The sequence below is a fragment of the Phyllopteryx taeniolatus genome, chromosome 5, assembly GCF_024500385.1.
Source record: "Phyllopteryx taeniolatus isolate TA_2022b chromosome 5, UOR_Ptae_1.2, whole genome shotgun sequence".
In the NCBI taxonomy this organism is placed as follows: Eukaryota; Metazoa; Chordata; class Actinopteri; order Syngnathiformes; family Syngnathidae; genus Phyllopteryx; species Phyllopteryx taeniolatus.
The window spans coordinates 26,878,713-26,897,804 of record NC_084506.1 but is presented as its reverse complement, the minus strand read 5'-3'; the positions used below and the strand labels follow the sequence as shown (position 1 = coordinate 26,897,804).

Here is a 19,092-nt window from a genome sequence, read left to right as displayed (position 1 = left end):
GAATTCTTATTTTGGTCCTTTTTACTATAGCGCTATTTTTATGCATACCAGGTGTTCCAAAAATGTACAGCATTTGCGATGTTTGCAATTGTGTGATTAGCGGTCCCTTAAAAATCAATTCTTGAATTATATTTTGAAAATTGACTACAATTAAAACACACTAAGTGTGTACTGTATCGATTATATTTGAACTGGGACACCATATGGTTACAGTCATCAGTCAGAATAGGTACTGTACTCATAGACCTGCACAATGAGATCCAATACAATTGGTGTATGTAAAATTGGGGGGAAAGAGTACTGTACTTCATACCTCTCTGACAGTGTCAATAAACACTAAGCATTATTTTTGTAAAGACTGAATTTTTGATCCAGATCTTAGACTGCTTCATTGAATTGTGCAGGTTTAATGAAGTGGCCGATGAGTGTGTAGCTTTATGGGATTCAGCTGAAAGCTTTTAGGACCATTTTACTCCCACAAACATCAAACGTCCCCTTTAATGTCGAGTAATGTGAAGTAATAAGACAGCTCCATCCACTGCCCAAATGAAAGTGACATCAAGCATCTGCGCCTTCAAACACGAACGACGAGCCTCGGTGAGCCCGAGACAGGGCTGCTCGCGTCTCTCCAGAGGTCACTGGAGCTGATAAAAGACACGTCGTCGCCCAACCCCGTTGCCTTCCCTCCGATGTCCCATAATCCGTTCAATTCTAGCTCATGAGACGGTTGGAGATGCTCGGACAAGCTTGGTCAGCAGCACGGGCCCACCTTGGTGAGATGAAGCTTTCCTCCAGACCCTCTGGTGCAGATGATTAGATGCTTGGAGAAAAGAAAGCACTGCCTCTCCCCTTCCTTCTTCAAAGAAAGAGAGCCCAGGCGCCCACGGGTGATCTTGCCCTTCTCGCTCATCGGTACCTGGATGAGAGAACCTGAGAGCGCAACAGAGACACAAAAAGAGACACAAGGATACATAGACTGTATATAAATATAAAACAGTATGCAGTGGAACCTTAAGGACCCTGTTATGTGAAAATAAAATGTCTTATAAATTGATACACCATAGAGAAGAGTGTTGTCAACATGCCTGCCAAATTTGAATGAATATTGTGCCAGGTAGTGAAGCTCCAAAACCGTGAAAAATACAGACGTCCTCCAGTAGGGTTTGAAATCGAGAATTGAGAACGGATTGGAACCGGGACTAACATTCTGGTTCTCCCGGAATCGTTCAAATTTTTAAAATTTGGTTCCCGGTTTCGATGCCTACAGTCCGCCAACCCCGAAGTAGAAATTGGCGAAAACCAACGAAGAAGAACGCGCACAAAGACGTGCTTGTGCCAAAGGCGGCGGCGGCGAAGAAAAGTGTGTCTTAACTTTGTTACAATAAATGACCAGTCGCCTCAGCACAACAGTTGGAATAAGATTATATTGTGCAAAGGAGGCTTTCACGATGTGTAGAAGTCACGTGCCTGCGTGGGTTTTCTCCGGGCACTTCGGTTTCCTCCCACATCCCAAAAACATGCATTAATTGGAGACTCTAAATTGCCCGTAGGTGTGAATGTGAGTGCGGATGGTTGTTTGTTTGTATGTGCCCTGCGATTGGCTGGCAACCGGTTCAGGGTGTACCCCGCCTCCTGCCCGATGACAGCTGGGATAGGCTCCAGCACGCCCGCGACCCTAGTGAGGAGAAGCGGCTCTGAAATTGGATGGATGGATGGATGGATGGTTGCACTCTTGCACTGATGGTTTTTAGCGTTTATTTTAGTCTTCAAACCAACGTAAGAGCTGATGACAGAAATATGAATTATTTTACCGTACTGGAAAGAAAGTAGAAACAGTTGCATTATAAGCTTAACATTGAGCAAAAACTTTACCAAAGGTCAAACTAGCAACGTTACATCGCAATGAAATGGGGCAAAATTCACAGAAACACTAACCTTGTGCCTCATCGGTGGGTAGATAAAGGAATCAACGTTTTACAGAGCATTTGGCTCCATCCATTACTCTTTTTCATGCTGTCTCGTTTTACTTTTGTTTTCACCGGTGTCCTGTGACGTTACCTTTCGTGCCAAAATGCTGTGTTCCCTTCAAAATAAAAGGCTAAATGCTTAAAACATGAAGTCAAATAAAAACTATTATATACTACAAATAATCCATTTGACGTGATAAAACAGTCGAAAATAATTATTTTGACAATGCTATGTTTAACTTTCAGCTGAAACATTAAATAAAGAGTATTAAGTCAATTTGGTTAGTTCCACACACATTGCCTTTTAGTTCATAGGTTTGCTATTGATACTGGTTATAAAGAACCCTGAGTCAAATGTTCATTTTAGTCTATGCTGTGGGCTGCTAAGAAAATGGATGTTCATAATTTGGACAACCCTTTTTTAAACCATGCAAACTTTTTTGACCCAGCCCCCTAAAAGAATCGGGACCGAGAATCGTTTGGAAACAGAAACGATATGAGGAAACGGAATTGGGACCGGAATCGCTCAAATTCAAACGATGCCCAACCCTATCCTCCAGGCTGTCGGATGCGCTCGACCTTCCCCTGTCAATCAAATCGCTGAAACAGCTGGCTGAACTGAGCTCTTGCCAGTTCTTGTAAGATATTGGTTTCTGTGCGATTATTATGGAATATTTCTCTGAACGTTTTGGTAGATTCCAAACTGGACAACCGCTGGGCTGAGGTACCATTGTCTATTTTTTATGTATTTATTTACTATCCATCCATCCATCCATTTTCAATGCCGCTTATCCGGTTTAGGGCCACGGGGCTCTGGAGCCTATCCCAACTGCCTTTGGGCGAAAGGCAGACTACACCGTGAACTGATCGCCAGTCAGTCGCAGTGCACATACAGAGACGGACAACCATTCACACTCACATTCAAACCGTCACTGAACAGGAACTGAACCCACGCTGCCTTGCACCGAAGTCAGGTGAATGTACCAACACACCATCAGTCACTATTATTTATTTATTATGATCATTTTATTTGGAATTCTTATCTATATATGTTTTCCTATAAGTCACATTAGATGCATTGGCACATATTTTTTTTTCACATCTTTCTCATCCGTCAGAACCTTTAGGGGACTTCTAATATTAAACAGATTTATCATCAGTTCTTCATGGGGGTGTACTGTTTCTCCAGTTCCAAAGAAATTAATTTGTTGAGACTGTTACCTTGTCTTACAAACGTCTGGCTGGTGTCCAGGAGGATCTCGCAGCCCTCAACGATCATGCGTTCAATGGCCAGGTTCTTCCTGATGTTCTCTGTCTCGCTCACTTCGTCATGCATGATTCTGAGGGGAAAAACAAACTGTTTGCCATTTCATGCTTTCAGAACCATATTGGAGACACAATTGGTGTTCTCAACTTTCTAAATACACAATATGGACACAAATATTGGACCATTACACTTAAAAATATTATATATATAAGATGGTGGAAAGTATCTATGGATTTTTTTGGGTCCATTCATCCAGAAAAACATTTGATGTTGGACCATAAAGATGGCCTGCAATACACTAAAAAAAGTAATTACTTTGATGATATGTACATCGGTTGCACATGATTAAAATGTGGTAAACTGACGTAATTTTCCCTGCTCCTCCTCGAAAATAATAGAATATTTGTCAGTTTACCACATTTTAATCACGTGCAACCGATGTTCACTACATGCACGAATTAAATATATTCAAAGGACTTTTTTTTCAGTGTATCATACCGGTGAATATTACAATATTGTGTTTACTTAATGTGGTTAGTTAATATCGGCAATTATAGACATTTTTCGGGGCTATTTGCGGCAAGTCTTGGTCCCTATCCCCTGCAAATAGCGATATTCTAATCCATTGAGATACATCTGTATTTCATTTATATATTTGTTTAATGCTGGAGATGAAACATTTTTCAGTTCTGAGGCATTCCTGGTCAATTTCCAACATTCACTCAAGTAACCAAATACAATATGTTTCCTAGTACTACAAAGGGCTTCTGAACCAGGAGATGTGTCTCAATTCTTTCGTTCATATGGATTTTTTTAAACTTGAAGATGTGTCTCCCCTATAAAAGTCACTACGTTCTTCTCCTTTATTTTACCTCGAAAGCTCCTCCAGCTTAGATTTGGCGTAGTCCAGGCTGTTCCTCTCTATGTGTTCATGGGGCGTGTGGGCCAGAAGTTCATGAAGCGTTAGGATGTATCGGGGAATCTGCACACAACCACAATGGCGGGGGTGGGGTGGGGAATAGGTGTCGCTCTGATATTACAGCTAACATGCAAATGCACACGCTCCAGAATACACAGATGCAAACGTGCGCAAACACTAATGAGCGGCGGATCACAGGTGAGCGCACTCGCCGCTCATCAGCAAAAATGTATTATCAACGCAGCACAGCCGGCAGCATAGGCCCCAGCAGAGTGGACTGTTGGGAAAGTGCATATCTTGCCGCAGATGAGCCATTATGAAAGCCCGAGCTCCAAAAACAACCGTTTTTTTATCGGCATGAACGACACCACAGGGCACAGCGAGCCGCAACAGACAATATCCTGCTGTTGAGGGTGGTGATCAGGTGTGCCACAAGAAGGCGTCCTGGCTTAAATCTGTCTACATTAGTGTGAAATAAAGATAAAAACAATATAACAACAAAACTATGATTATTATTACAGATAATAATTACACTTTTACCTTTAGCATGTACCTAAAATTAGCAATATGTTTTCTTTATTTTTCTCAAGCAGCTGCACCACAACTGAAGTCTTTCTCCCAGAGGTTGTGCACCTCACACTTGTTACAACTGGAGCCCATTAGAGTTGTCGTAAAGCGTGAATACCCCATTATGCATATATTTGTAATCATTTAATTGTACATGAATGAAGAACCAACAGAAATACAGTCACAACAGAATACAGGAAATAATAATTCAATACTTGAGTTGCTAGAACAACAATTTGGAATTTTTGATTCAGCCTTTTATCAGCTTGCATTACACACAGTGAAGTCGTGTACTTAATGTTGTGGCCCACAGTTGTTAAATGATGATTGAATTTGAAATCCCACTATAAGAATAGAAAAACGCATAAACAACATTTCTATTTAATACATGGTATTTCGAATTTGAGAAAATAAGAATATAAGTGCTCACCTGGAACATGGGGTAGGTGAGGAAGGTCTCCAGAGTTCTCTCCTCGCAGTCGGGCTTGGCCTCGTACTGCTTCAGCAGCTTGTCAAAGTCTCGGTTCTGCTTGCAGTGGGCCAGGATCTGGAGGCTGTACTGGTGGTTCCTCACAAACTCCTGGTAGATGTTCAGCATGGGCAGCAGGATGTCGAATAGGTCGGCTAAACCAGGTAGCTTAGGTTAGTACTGTGACAACTCTTTACATTCATATTAAAATCGGAAGTTTTCCTTACCCAACACCAACGTTGGCCAGCTGGCTATTCTGGCTTTTAACCCCTGGTAGAAGATCTGATGTAGAAACATGATAGTTTCACTGCAAAAAAAAAAAGAAAGAAAGAAAGAAAGAAAAATATTGTTTTAAAAGTGGGGAAAAGATATTAACAAATCTTATTCCCACAATCAATTTTCGTCAGTTTTCCAACATCCTGTGAAGTTGTACTGCAGTGCTGATTGAGACGGGCTGCTTGCGAGCGTGAATGCGCTCCGATGAGTGTGTGGGTGGATTTCCATTAGGCCAATGAGGGGTGCATGCAGATTAGTGTGCAAGCTTAGTGTCCAACGCTTGTCTGAAGGAATAGGAAGAGCCAAAAACTTCATATCATTCAGGATAAAGAGAACACTATACAGTTAATTGTAACAAACACATGTACAACAGGAGCCCATTTAATAAGGGACCTCATTATAAGCCGGCACTGACTACTAGATGGACTCGGTACAGGTATGATCCCAAGTTTAAAAGTCAAGTGTCAATGGTAAAAGGCCCTTTCACAAACCATTTTCACAGGAAAAAAATAGATAAATAAATTAAAAAAAAGATAGTCATGATTTAATGGAAAAGAAGCCAACTTCCAGATGCATTACTTAACTGATGAATAGTTTTACGAATTGTTGTTTAAGAGGCTCCAACCTGTTAAGGAATATACTGCTGACGTCGTCATGGGTGATGGGCGGCTTCTTGGAGCTGGCGGCCATGCGGAGCGGCCTCAGGAAGTTGTTGACCAGAATGTGCAGCTGCTGCACGTACTCGGCCTCCGAGTCCAGCATGCTGAACACCACCTGGTTCCTTTTCCTCATGCTCTCGGCATGCGGCGAGCGGATGTAATCCTGGATAATAGTCTTCCACTTCCTCCTGCAGATCCAACCTCGCAAGAAGCTCTGGACCTGCAACCATAAAAAACGGATGGTCACTGTCTTAAAACAATGCCGAAAAACTCTGCAAAAAAAAAACCTTTACCTTTTTGATCTTTTTGATTTCGGAGTCATCCTCATTCGGGGCTGCCGTGGGACTGGCGTGGATCTTCTCGTTGTCTTTCAGCAGCCCTGCGATCTGTCATAGGGAAAAACCAATAGTTCACCGTTACAAACGATTATGTCAACAAGGGAAGGAGCGATCAGCACATTTGAAAACTAAGCCATGACCCTTTCTCAACCTGCTTGCAGGTCTACGGCCATGTTTATTCACATTGGTCATTTAAATGCAGAGGTGGGAAATATTGAAGTAAAAATACTTAGTTACTCTACTTGAGCTGCTTTTTTTTTTTTAGGTATCTGTAGTTTTTCCTAACTTCATCAAAACAGACTCATTACTTTTTTCAAACCCCACAGATTAATGACACAATGTGAAAAAGACATAAACAGAGAGCTAGTCAATTGGTTGAGCTCTGGGGGATTTAAGGTGGGAAAAAAAGGTACAGCGGCAGCATGGAGGAATGTGACCTCGGGAGCATTAACCAAGATGATGCACGCAACAGATTGGGAGAACCAAGATATACCCCATCCAAGACCTTATTTAAGAGATTTTTTATTTTTTTATTTTTAATGTTGTTGACTCCAAGAAACGGCGCCACGGTGAGCGACTGGTTAGAGCGTCTGCCTCACAGTTCTGAGGACCGGGTTCGATTCCCGGGCCCGCCTGTGTGGAGTTTGCATGTTCTCCACGTGCCTGCATGGGTTTTCTCCGGGTGCTCCGGTTTCCTCCCACATCTCAAAAACATGTGCACTAGGTTCATTTTAGACTCTAAATTGTCCGTCTGTGTGAATGTGAGTGTGGATGGTTGTTTGTTTAGATGTGCCCTGCGATTAGCTGGCAACCAGTTCAGGGTGTACCCTGCCTCCTGCCCGTTGATAGCTGAGAAAATGGATGGATGGACTCCAAGAAACATTTCTGGCAAAGGTGTTTTTTCGTATCAGCCTATAAACCACCAGCTTCTGGTGTTCAAAAATGTATCTAATCTGAAAAAGCATACCGTGTATAGTAGATCGTAGTTATTGGGTCTGTATCACGATGAAGTGCCTTTGGTGTCCTCATCAGAATCACTCAGTCATCATGAAAATGTACCAGAATAATGAAAGTCTAAGGTCTTATTATGAAAACGTGACCTAACGCACATTTTTGCACACATACAAGTACAATGATAAGTCTCTTAAAATGTGTTTCCTTCATTTTATACCATTTGTTTCAGTGTATGTATGTGATTTTGGCTAATCCCACACACAGCTGTGCTAAATACAGTGTGTGCATAAGTTAGGTAAGGTAAGGTTTGTTTCTTGATTTGTTTACATGGCTTTATTGTCCACATTAAGTTATTTGATAAATAAGTCATTTTGATCATGTATATTCTATTTTCGTCATCATATTGAACATTTTGCATGTGTCTCTGAAATGGTTGTCCATCATGTCATTGTGGGGTACATGCCCCTTTAAGTAACTCTCTGATGTTTTCAGTGATATTCCTGCAAGCATTTTGTCTTTTTTTCAGTGGAAGCTGAAACTGTGGATGGTTGCAATAAATATTTACACTTGTTTCTTAATTTTCATCATATTATGTATGTAGTTGGCTGTTGTCAAGCTTAACATTCCACTCTGTCATAGTGGAAAATTAATTGATACAAATACCTTTCAGAAATTTGAAATATACTTGTTTAACAGTCCATAGTCAGCTTGCTAACTGAATCAAGTTGCTAGGTAAAAGTCCACCACGTGCTCATTAAATGCTAACATCATCAAAAATGTCCACCCTACAGGTAAGTATGGGTAGATACGACGCGCCCATTTTGAGCTCCAGGCTGCCGCTGCCGCTGCCGCTAAGCCAGGGAGGTCAAAGTCATCATTGTGTATGGACAGCAAGAAAACCAAAAGACCAAGGATGCCGGTACATTGTGCTGCATATGGTCGCGTAAAATGCCGTACAATTACGACAAGAGGCTTGGGAGTCCCTTTCACGTAAAAATATTTATTTTGCTTTTTTTTTTTTTTTTTTTTCAAATATTGTGCATTGATAGCGTGCGCTTTGGTGTTGACAACACAGTAACCCTCATGAATATCTATTGCAAAATAAGCACGTTACGACTTAATTTCAGTGCCCATGCATTGACTTCTATGGAAACGACGACCCTCTCCAACATGACCGCCACATAGACACGTCGGTTAGCCGGGCTACTACAGCGTGCTGGGGTATCTACACTTCATATCTACAGCATGGTCCACCCTGTCAACAAGTTCACATATTTTGCTGTTTGCATTGTACAGCTCATTGTCTGCTGCAGTTAAATTACATATATAAAATATATATAAACTTTTTTGTGTACAGTTTTGTGGGCCGTGCCAGGTTATCAAAACAGGTTACTTTTTACTTTTGTACTGAGTATATTTCAGTCTGTTTTTTATTTTATTTTTTATTTTTTTGCTTAAGTAAAAGAGTTGAATCTGTCCTTCTAGTTTTAGCAGAATATTTTTTATCTGTACTTCTACTTAAGTACGGAGTACTTTTGCCACCTCAGTTTAAATTCATTATGTTCCAAGTGGTAAAAACGCAGACTCGAGCTGCTGTGAACTGTTTGATGCTAAGTGTTTCCATTTACTTTGTAGCCCAGCGAAGGGGAGCTAATTGTCATTGTATTTCATAGAAGAGATGCAATATAAAACAGTGTTCATGCATATTCCCCTCTCCTAATTCCATTTCACAGGCATCACATTAGCACATGAAAGCAAAATGACTATTTGATGTGAAGAATAGGGAAGGCAGCCCTGTTGGAGGCATTGTTGCTGAGAGGACATTCAAAGCGAAGAGCTGAGCACAGCGCTCCATGTGACATGCGCCAGCCTCCACGTCTCACACTGGACGGCAAATTCAACCATCAGCATAATCCCACTTGTTTTTTGATATTACAGTATTATTGATTCAACTGTTTTTTTTGTGACGCTGGCAAGAGCAGAGTACAATTGGAAGGGGAAGCAATAATATTGTGTGACATTATCGAAGCAATACAACACATGCAAAGTCTTCTACAAACACCAATTCCAATGAAGTTGGGACGTTGTGTAAAACGTAAATAAAAACAGAATACAATCATTTGCAAATCCTTTTTCAAACTACATTCAATTGAATACATTACAAAGACATTTGATATTTGATGCTCAAAGTGATTAACGTTATTGGGATAATTTTTTTTTTTTTTTTTGAATACTTGACTGGCTTGCCAGCAGTCTGTTGGGCCACTGAAGTTATACATCAAGGGGGTGTGACCTCAATGCACAGTGCGGGCAGAAATGCAACTCAAATCGGACTCAACTGGTTACTTGAACCATGATTATGCAACACAGTGTTTGATTCAACTACATTTAAGTTCCCTCTTAAAGGGCAAAGACTGCAATTGTTCAAACGCACTCGTGTTCATTTTCATGTTAAATTTCCGACTGCCATAATCCCATGATATTTTGCAACCACATATCTTGGGAGCAAAGAAACGACTTGACTTTTACCTCGGATTTGAGCCTCTCAATCTCGATTTCCCCGTCTTCTATCTGTTGTCGAAGTTGCTTAGCAACCGTTTTCTCCGTCTCCACAATTTGAAGCAGATGAAGATACTTCTGCATGAGGGTCTCGTGCTCGTTGGCCAAGTTTCTGTAACTGTCAAGTGCACACACACGCACGCACAAACACACACACACAGAGGGAGCGCGCCGTCACTCTCGCAATGGCTTTCACATCCCGAGTGCTGCGGCTCCAATCAAAGCAATCAGGATTTCTTGTGAACAAAGCACTTTCCTCCATCTCATTGCCTGTGTAACCATGGCAACGCCACCCCCCTACAGACTGAGCATATCAGTCAAATATTACTTACCCTCCGCCGAAAACTTCTAATTGCCACGTGTGAACGTTTCACTGACGTGTGCTTTTTTTGTTGTTTGTTTCTTTTCCTTACCTGGCGTGTGATATGGCGGCCACCCATTCATCGCAGTCCTTCACATCTTCTGTCCGTAACTCGAGGGCCTTTTGGTTTTCGTGAGTGAAGCTGACGGTGAAATAATACTGCAATAAAACGAACAAAGGGGTTGGCTGGTTAAAAGACTGATAGTGTGATTAACATGCTGTTTTGGAACCTAAATGGGGGACTACAGTAAGTTCTTGTAGACTAGGGTTGTCAAACTCAGTTTCGTCACGGGCTTCATTTGATCATTATTATAAAGCGATACCTTGACATACTGACTGCATTCGGTGACCAAGCTCTTAACTCAATCTGCTTGCATATCCAATCAATATTCTCCGTCGAAATGATTTGTAATGCCGTTCATCTGTTCCCGCGCTCAAAAAGCAATATTTGTTATTTGCTTTTAATAAAGAAAAGTCAAGATACCACTGCGTACAGTACCTATTGTTGATAATTTAATCATGGAAAACTCCTCACTAGTGTGTGCTGCTGGAGCCTTGCCCAGCTGACTTCAGGCGAGAGGCAGGGTACACCCTGGACTGTTGGCCAGCCAATCGCATGGCATATATTGGCAAACAATGTGAGAGCAGTACTCAGACAAAATCCCCACAAGTACAGGGAGAGCACTCAAATGAACGTCAGCGCCCGGATTCAAATCCCCAACCTCAGAACTGTTAAGCGAATGTGGTAACTGCTCACCAATTAAGTATAGAGTGTTCGAAAATATATGAGTACTGTATTTGAACCCGCACCCACCCCCAAAAAATGCCAATAGATGCCACAAGATGGCAGCAAAACACTACTTTTATCTCAATGAAACTCCTCAACTCCCTTCAACATAGTTCCTTCGCATCAAGATGCCAAAGGATGCTGCCAATGTAATAATGTAAAATTAACTTATGAAGGTGGGAATATGTTGGGGCTCACTGTACAACTCCAGTGAGATATGAGTTTAATTCGTTCCGTGAACATGCTCATAACTCAAAGCACTCACATATCAAATTATTTTTCCCTATTTAAATCAATGGAAATGCGATTAATCTGTTACAGCCTACCCACCCAAAAACAACATTTTTGTAATATGTTTTTCAATAGGAAACATAGCACTGTATAATACTACAGTAATAATAATACAGTATGCACTTCATCAAAAGTCACATGTCCGCACATAAAGTCTTCTATTGGGCTTCACTGGCCAATCAAAGTGAGTCGTGACAGCCGCGCGTGACTCGTGTTTAATTACAGACTACAAAAATAACAGCTTTAACATGCAGCGTAGTTTTGTTACTACCCAAACTTGGATATTTCAGCCCACTTCTAACTCGAGAAAACACCTCGCGGTAAGTTGCAGATGTTTTTGCTGTTGTTATGGCTGTGCAACATAAGCACTATTTTATTTTCACAAGTAACTGTAAAACATGCATCTTCTTCTCTCTCTCTCTCTCTCTCTCTCTCTCTCTCTCTTTATCTCTCTCACTCTCTCTCACCACACACACACACACACACACACACACACTTTATCAATAAGTCTGGTCAGCAGACCCGTGCCTGGGTGGGTTTTCTCCGGGCACTCCGGTTTCCTCCCATATTCCAAAAACATGCATGGTAGGTTAATTGACAACTCTAAATTGCCCGTAGGTGTGAATGTGAGTGTGAATGCTTGTTTTTTTTATATGTGCCCTGCGATTGGCTCGGCGACCAGTTCAGGGTGTACACCGCCTCTCGCCGGAAGATAGCTGGGATAGGCTCCAGCACGCCCACGACCCAAGTGAGGATAAGCGGTATGGAAAATGGATGGATGGATGGATGAATCTTTGTGATCACATGGTATTGTTCAGCAATATCTGAATTTGCACATTCATATTTTATTTAGTTATTTTAATTTTATTTGACATTCATGCTCTGATTTAAAAAATAAATCACAAGTTACTCACTAGTTAGTACTTGAGTAGTTTTTTTCACTCTGTTCGCTACTCTTACTCAAGTAATTTTTTGGGAGGACTACTTTTTACTTTTACTTGAGTCGTGTTATTCTAAAGTAACAGTACTCTTACTTGAGTACAATATTTGGCGAGTCTACCCACCCCTGCTCGTATCTCAAGGCACCATTGAGGTGGTTGGAATATCTGCCAACAATTGCCATTTCTGTACTTTTTTTCTACCCAAATGAAAAGGAACAACTCCATTGAGTAAGAAAGTAGACACACTTGATTTGAGTAAGTGGGCCACATAAAATCAATATTGCGGAGTTGAGTTTGCCAGCTGTGTTGCAGCTGAAGCTCCTTGAGTAGTGGCTTGATTAAAGCAGCTTATGTCTTTACCTTTGCTTTAGTGCCCTGAGTCTCGCACACGTTATGAAGGAGATTTAGAAGCACACGGGGAAGCCACATCTCCTTCTTCATCATCGCCCACCCGTGCAATGGGTAGATAGAGCTCAGCGAGGGAAGCCTCCCCCAGCTCCATTCCTGGGATGTCTCTTAGTTCCCAGGAGGAAATGCCATAAGACATGGAGGCTGGAGCCATGGCCAATTATGTAACTGTACGATACCTGTTTCCTAGCAACTCAGCTCGACGTGAACGGTCGGGCCGTCGGTGCTTTTGTGGTGTCACTCGAATCTTGACGAACGCACTTGCTTTCTCGCACTGCAGCAGCAACTAATTGGAAATGGTTATGATCTGCAAGTTGAGCTGTTTTCGACGTATGCATTATTCAGTCTCGATTAAACAACTTCGTCTTTTTTTTTTTATCTGGAGGGACGCTGAAATCTTGACAAAGCTTTTCAGGGCTCAGCCGTGTTTCTGACACCGTCGAGTGAAGGTGTCATCTCCTCTAATCTTTGGCCCGTATATGTTCAACAGGCGCCTATCAACCTGCAACTGATGGTTATTCATGGCTGACTGCTCCTCCATCTTCACATTCATTAGGTATTCATCCTACTGTCAAAAAGGATCTATTTCTGGCAGAGAGGCATGCATGTTGCTGTACTTTTTCCCCATCACGGTGTGTCTTCCAAAGTGTCTGGTGAGAGGCGATGCCAAACACGCTGTCTGCAACCTATTTATGGCTGAGTCATGCATCTTTAAAATCATTGCCATCCTCAAGAGTCGAGGATGTGTGAAAGGACATGATATCGAGTGCAAAGTCTTTAAGCCTCTCGTTTCCGAGAATGCTAGAGTTTCCGCAGCTATGGGTGCCCTCAGAGTGCCAGTGATAACTGTGGAACTATTTAAAAAATGTTTAAAAATTCAAAAAAAATAAGTAATCACCTCAAAACATTATGACATAATTATCCCTGTATTATCTTTTTTCTTTTCTTCTTACCAGCAGATTGATGGAAAACTTGTTATGAAAGCAGAATTCAAGGAGAAATATTGTTCATTCATGTATACAACCATATTTTGTTTCTAAAAGTGCTTTGGTAGGCCTACAAATATGAAACAATATGGAGATAAAAGTGAAAACAAAAAGTGCCAAATAGGAACAAACGTGGTCTTGGTTGTTGTCTTCTGCGGTGTACTGTAGAACTGCACTGCATCATGCTGGGAGCTGTTTCTAATATTTATCTAGCTAGGTTAAAGGGGCAAACAGTCAGCTAGAAAAAGTGCGAATGTACACACTCAACTGCCCAAGCGCAACCTCAAGTGCAATCAACAATGTTAAATTGACGCCTGTTAAAACTGACAATTGTTATCTTTGCAAAGGCAGCTCCTATTAGATCGTGTAGGCATACCTAATGAGCGGAGCTGGGTCGAGGAGCCCAAAATTGTACTCAAGTAAGAATAATGTTCCTTTAGTAAAATATGGCCCAAGTGAAAAGTAGCACTCCAAATAATGATTTAAGTAAGAGTGATTATACAGTGAAAAAAAGACTCAAGTACTAAGTTCAGATTTTTTTTTTTTTCATATCAAACAGACAAAAATATGAAATAGTAATGTGCAAATTAAAGATAGTGCCCACACAGTCACTTTAACCAAAATGATATATATTGTTTGTAAAATAACATAAATTGAGGCCAATTCAGCCGCAAGAAATATTCCTAAATGAAAGGGTGAGTTTGAAGTTTTATTTTTTTAAGAAACCACGGCACCCGAGAAAGAAAAACGTATCAGAAGTCAGGTTTACATGGAGACTTTGCGGTCATTCCGATTTAATTCATTCCGATTGAAGAACGCTGGTCAACTGTTTACAGTACATTTGACATGATCGCTTTCCATCGGGTGTACACGTGTACATTACATTAAATCAGAACAGCCGTGTAACATGCGCACGTCAATGTAATTTTTTGTATTTAAAAAAAAAAAAGGCAGAACCCTCATTTGCTAACAACTGGGCAAGACTAACAAATAGAATCAGAGCGAAAGAACCTCAGGCAAATGAGAGCATTCCGAAGCGACGCGAAATTAGCAATGTTTTTTTGCTTGACAGGTATATTTATCACCTCTTTTTGATTTTTAATTGATTGTAAATTCCCCAAATGATGTATTTAGGGTTATAGTAACACTCTATTACGAAGAAGTCATGCTGCCAACATAGCAGCCATGGCTAACATGCCATGCTGGCTGAGTATTGCTAGTGCCGCTTTTTTGTTGACACGGGACAGCGTTCTCTGTGACTATTTATAACAACTATACACTTTCATAATTACATGCAAGTAAGAATGTTCACGTGCGAGGCTGCATTCAAATGTCGCTAGCAGTTCTAAAATTGCAAACTCGCCTTTAGCTTTCTTTCTTTCTACCAGGCAGAGATCTTTAGTTATATAATTGTATATCATTTAATTATACTGAGTTTCGACAGGTGGATTCACCCACATTTATCAGCAGTGCTGACATCAGTTTCAGTACTCAAAAACAACGGGACTTCTGCCAACTTACATCTTTATCTTCAGAGCAGTGCATACATTGCGGATTGCTTTTTTGTTGTTGTTTATCCCTGCTCGTTTTGAACGTGCATAACCCTTTCTACAGCGAGGGAGGGAAGCTCCAGTGGGTCTTACTGGGTAGAGAGAAGCTCCAATTTGCATTCTTGTGCTGTGGTTGAAGTGCTGGTTTTATTCCACAGAAATTACATTTTACAAACGCAGACCGAGAAAGTCTCTGAACAACGACACCCGATTGTTGACCATCCCCTGGGGACACACCCACCGAGGCACAATTAGGGAACTTCAGACCCCTAAAAATGTTGAACTGAACAACCTTTTTGGATAATACTTCAAATGTCTTCAACGAACAAGAACAGTCCAGCTGCTTTGATTAAACCTTGGCAAACAGCCTCTCACAAGTTTCTCAAGTTTAAATTTCAGTTCTTGTACAAAACACAATTTAAAAAAAAAAAAATCAAGTAAAAGTAAAAAGCGTTACATTAAAACTACTCTGACATGTCCCATTTCTCCCAAACGTTACTTGAGTAAATGTTAATGCAGCGCATCACTACCCACTTCTGCTAATGAGTCTTATGTCTTGTGCAATAAAACATACTGTAGTCATTTAAATACAGCCACATCAATATTTATATAGTATATACATTGGCAGAATTTGTAAGATGTGTACCGTTCTTTAAAGAAAGCATGAGTGATCAGGCAAAACAAAATGGGATTCAAATTAAACGTTTCAGAATACCACAACCGTAAACAAAACATAGCAATGAAGAAAATAATGACGTGGTCTCCGTTCAGTCATCAGTCATTCTATTTGGACATGCAAATAGAAAGAATGTACTGTACACACTGCATTTCCTATTTCGCTTTTTAGACTGAAACTACTGTAGGCAGCTGCGTGCGTGCGCGAGGTGCGTTCAGGGACACTGCGTAAATGGGAGGGAACGTGTTCTTTTGTAATACAGTACATAATTGGAAAAATGTATCACTTGGAAAATGATTATTTGTATCACAATGCTTTAGTTAAAACACTGGACGATCACAACTCTGATAATATGGAATTTATTTTGTTTTGTAATATAAGAGTGGACAAATTATTTTGTTAATATAGTCAGCCAGAGCTGCGAGGAATGCAAAGTTATCAATGACCTTTCACCATCGTCCCTGTCATATTGCGTTGCGTTGTTTTTGTTTGCAAAAGTCCTGCTTTTATTTTGACCATTCATATAGTTTTTGCTCAACAGTAACTAGTTTGATGTGCCTGTTTTTATAATGTGCTGCTAAACTGCTTTTGATTGTTCTGCAACGATAACAATAAAGTTGTATTCTATTCTATTGTCTGAGTAGTGCGGGTATCTAATATCAAGCAACACTACTTGAGCCTCCGCGCTGCATCATTCTTTCGGATGCAACTAAGTGTCGCCATAGAAATCCTGAGATTGAAGTACTTTTCCATGAGGATAAATCTAATGTAATGTAAGCACTAGGGTCTAGAAGATCAGAGCATGACAAATGCAAGAAAACAAGAGTAGGTGGTTACTGCATTAAGGGGGTTTGTTTGTTTATGTCGTAAGCCTTCATAATATTTATTGCAAAATTGATACACGCGAGTGTGCAGCATTCTGCTGTATCAGCACCGGGGCAGATGTTCAAAGCAAGAGCCAGAACTCACTTTGGATCTCAGCCTCATCCTACTGGTGACGTCAATGTTCAGGGCTTTTAAATCCGAGCTGGAACCCTGCTGTTTCTTTTTGTTTCTTTTCTTTTTTCTTTTTTTTGCCTTCATTAAACATTTTCACCACACGATGCCACTGTTGCAACCACAACTTTTTTTGCGTCTCTCCACCCAAAAACCAAAAAACAAAAAAGCACTTAAAGAACAAAAAAGTGGCCAACCAGTGCAGAAACACCACACAACACATGCACTCGTTTTTTATATATATTTCCAATCCTTGAATAATACAAAAATATATAACTATACTGCCATTTTTACAAAATGGATTAACCGCTGGTTTGCTGCATAAGGAGCAGAACACTGCACCAAGCATTGGCATTAAGTGTTAATATTGTTACCTCATCATTAATGCCATGCATGGATTACATAACGCGCGAGACAGCAACCCGCAACCGCATGCTGCTGCTTTTTTACTCTTCTTCTTTTGCCACTCTATATTGAGGTCGCGCATGCATCTGACAAGAAAAGAATACACATAACATGTGAATGCGTGTATTTTCAAAAGAAAATACACGTATGGACATATATCGCGGAGCCTTTAAAACAATGAGTGTTGTTGCGCACGTGTGTGTGTGTGTGTGTGTGTGTGTGTGTTTGTGGGCACACCTGCTTTTCCAAACACTCCTTGGCCGAGAGCGAAGGTTTGGGCGAAGGCGCTCTGTCGCATATGCATCCCTCCAACAGGTACAATCCCGAAGGGCGAGAGCTGGACTCGTTCTCGAAATAAAAGAGCATGTTTTGCAACAGCGCGAACCACTTGGTGTGCCATTTCGTGTTGTCCGAGCTCTTCTTGCTCAAGCACCCGCGTCTCGTGCCGTCCTTCTTGGCCAAAAGCCCCAGGTAGGTGACATGACCGTCATTCAGCCGTATTCCCTTCTGCATGTTCGGTGGAGAGCGGACTTCAGCGTGCGCGCTTACTCGGTCCTTACATCATCTCGCCAATGGCCCCGGAGAGGGAAAAAGAGGATAGCCGGAAAGACGAGACTTTTAAGTCAAAAAGCAAGAGTTGCATTGTGAAAAAGAACCCCTTGCAGGTCCTCATTGTTCGCCACTGACTGAGAGACAAGATGAGGAGGAGGGGGCGGGTGGAAGGGGGGGGGGGGGGGGGGGTTGGGGAGAAGACTGGAGGTTGTGCGCTCTCTTCCCATGGAAAGAAAGAAAGAAAAAAGGAAAGAAAAAAAAGATCTCCAGAAAGCAGCAGGCTGGCTGGCTGCTGAGCGAGGCAGAGCTGGCGCAGGTCACATGACGCATGCTTGGGGAAGCAGATTTCAGAACCTTGGACAGGGACCACTCCACAACATGCTGCACCAAGTCCTTCCGTACGCTCTCAGGCACTGCTGTAAAAAAAAAAAAGACAATTGTGGTAGTCCCGATGTAACGGGATAACAACCAATCAGTACATATTTGAAAGTCACAGCACATTAGAAGCAACTTTTCAGGAGACGTACTATATTGGTTATACAGTGCATGGTGCCTTGAGATACGAGGGACACAACTTGCAAGGTTTTTTTTTTTAGATACGAGTCGTCGTTTGGCTGATTTCGCATTCACATTCAATTTAGAGAATTCATGTCCATATCCTCATTAGTTGTAATACAGTTCTGTTTAGAATATGCAACTTTCAGGAACTTTCCAGTTTGGAATACTAGATAGAAATACAAAATGTCTCAAAAACTGAAAAACTCGTTGATGTTGTCACGACTGAGGGTTTCAAGGTGGTAAGAGTGCAGGCAAAAACGCAGGTGGACCCAAGCGCAGGAAAAGCAAGAGAAGCATGGCAGTGGAGCAGGGGACACACAAACACTAAATGAAAAAGAAGAACAGGTGGGGACAAAGACGTGAGGACGAGACGGGGAAGGCACAAACATAACGACAATGAAAATCAAATCCAAAAGGTCAACAAAAACACAGATCATGACAGATATCGGTAACATCCATCCACCCATCCATTTTCTAGAGTGCTTGTCCTCGTTCGGTTCATGGGTAAGCTGGAGTCTATCCCAGCTGACTTTGAGCGAGAGGGAGGGTATACCCTGGACTGGTCGCCAGTCAAGCGCAGGGCACATACATTATATACATACAGGA

The 19,092-nt window shown here is 41.4% G+C and overlaps 1 protein-coding gene across 1 annotated transcript in view; it reads right to left on the bottom strand.

The window, feature by feature from the left end:
* Positions 1-18,093, bottom strand: part of LOC133478345 (ras-specific guanine nucleotide-releasing factor 1) — a 34,948-nt gene extending 16,855 nt beyond the window's left edge. Inside the window, exons 1-10 of the mRNA XM_061774311.1 lie at positions 17,614-18,093; positions 10,389-10,495; positions 9,946-10,093; positions 6,418-6,510; positions 6,091-6,344; positions 5,417-5,496; positions 5,151-5,344; positions 4,107-4,216; positions 3,189-3,307; positions 770-930 (exon numbers count right to left, since the gene is read on the bottom strand). Coding sequence (XP_061630295.1) covers positions 770-930; positions 3,189-3,307; positions 4,107-4,216; positions 5,151-5,344; positions 5,417-5,496; positions 6,091-6,344; positions 6,418-6,510; positions 9,946-10,093; positions 10,389-10,495; positions 17,614-17,889 — 1,542 coding nt within the window. The 5' untranslated portion in view covers positions 17,890-18,093. The remainder of the gene's footprint in view (positions 1-769; positions 931-3,188; positions 3,308-4,106; positions 4,217-5,150; positions 5,345-5,416; positions 5,497-6,090; positions 6,345-6,417; positions 6,511-9,945; positions 10,094-10,388; positions 10,496-17,613) is intronic.
* Positions 18,094-19,092: the final 999 nt, after the last annotated feature.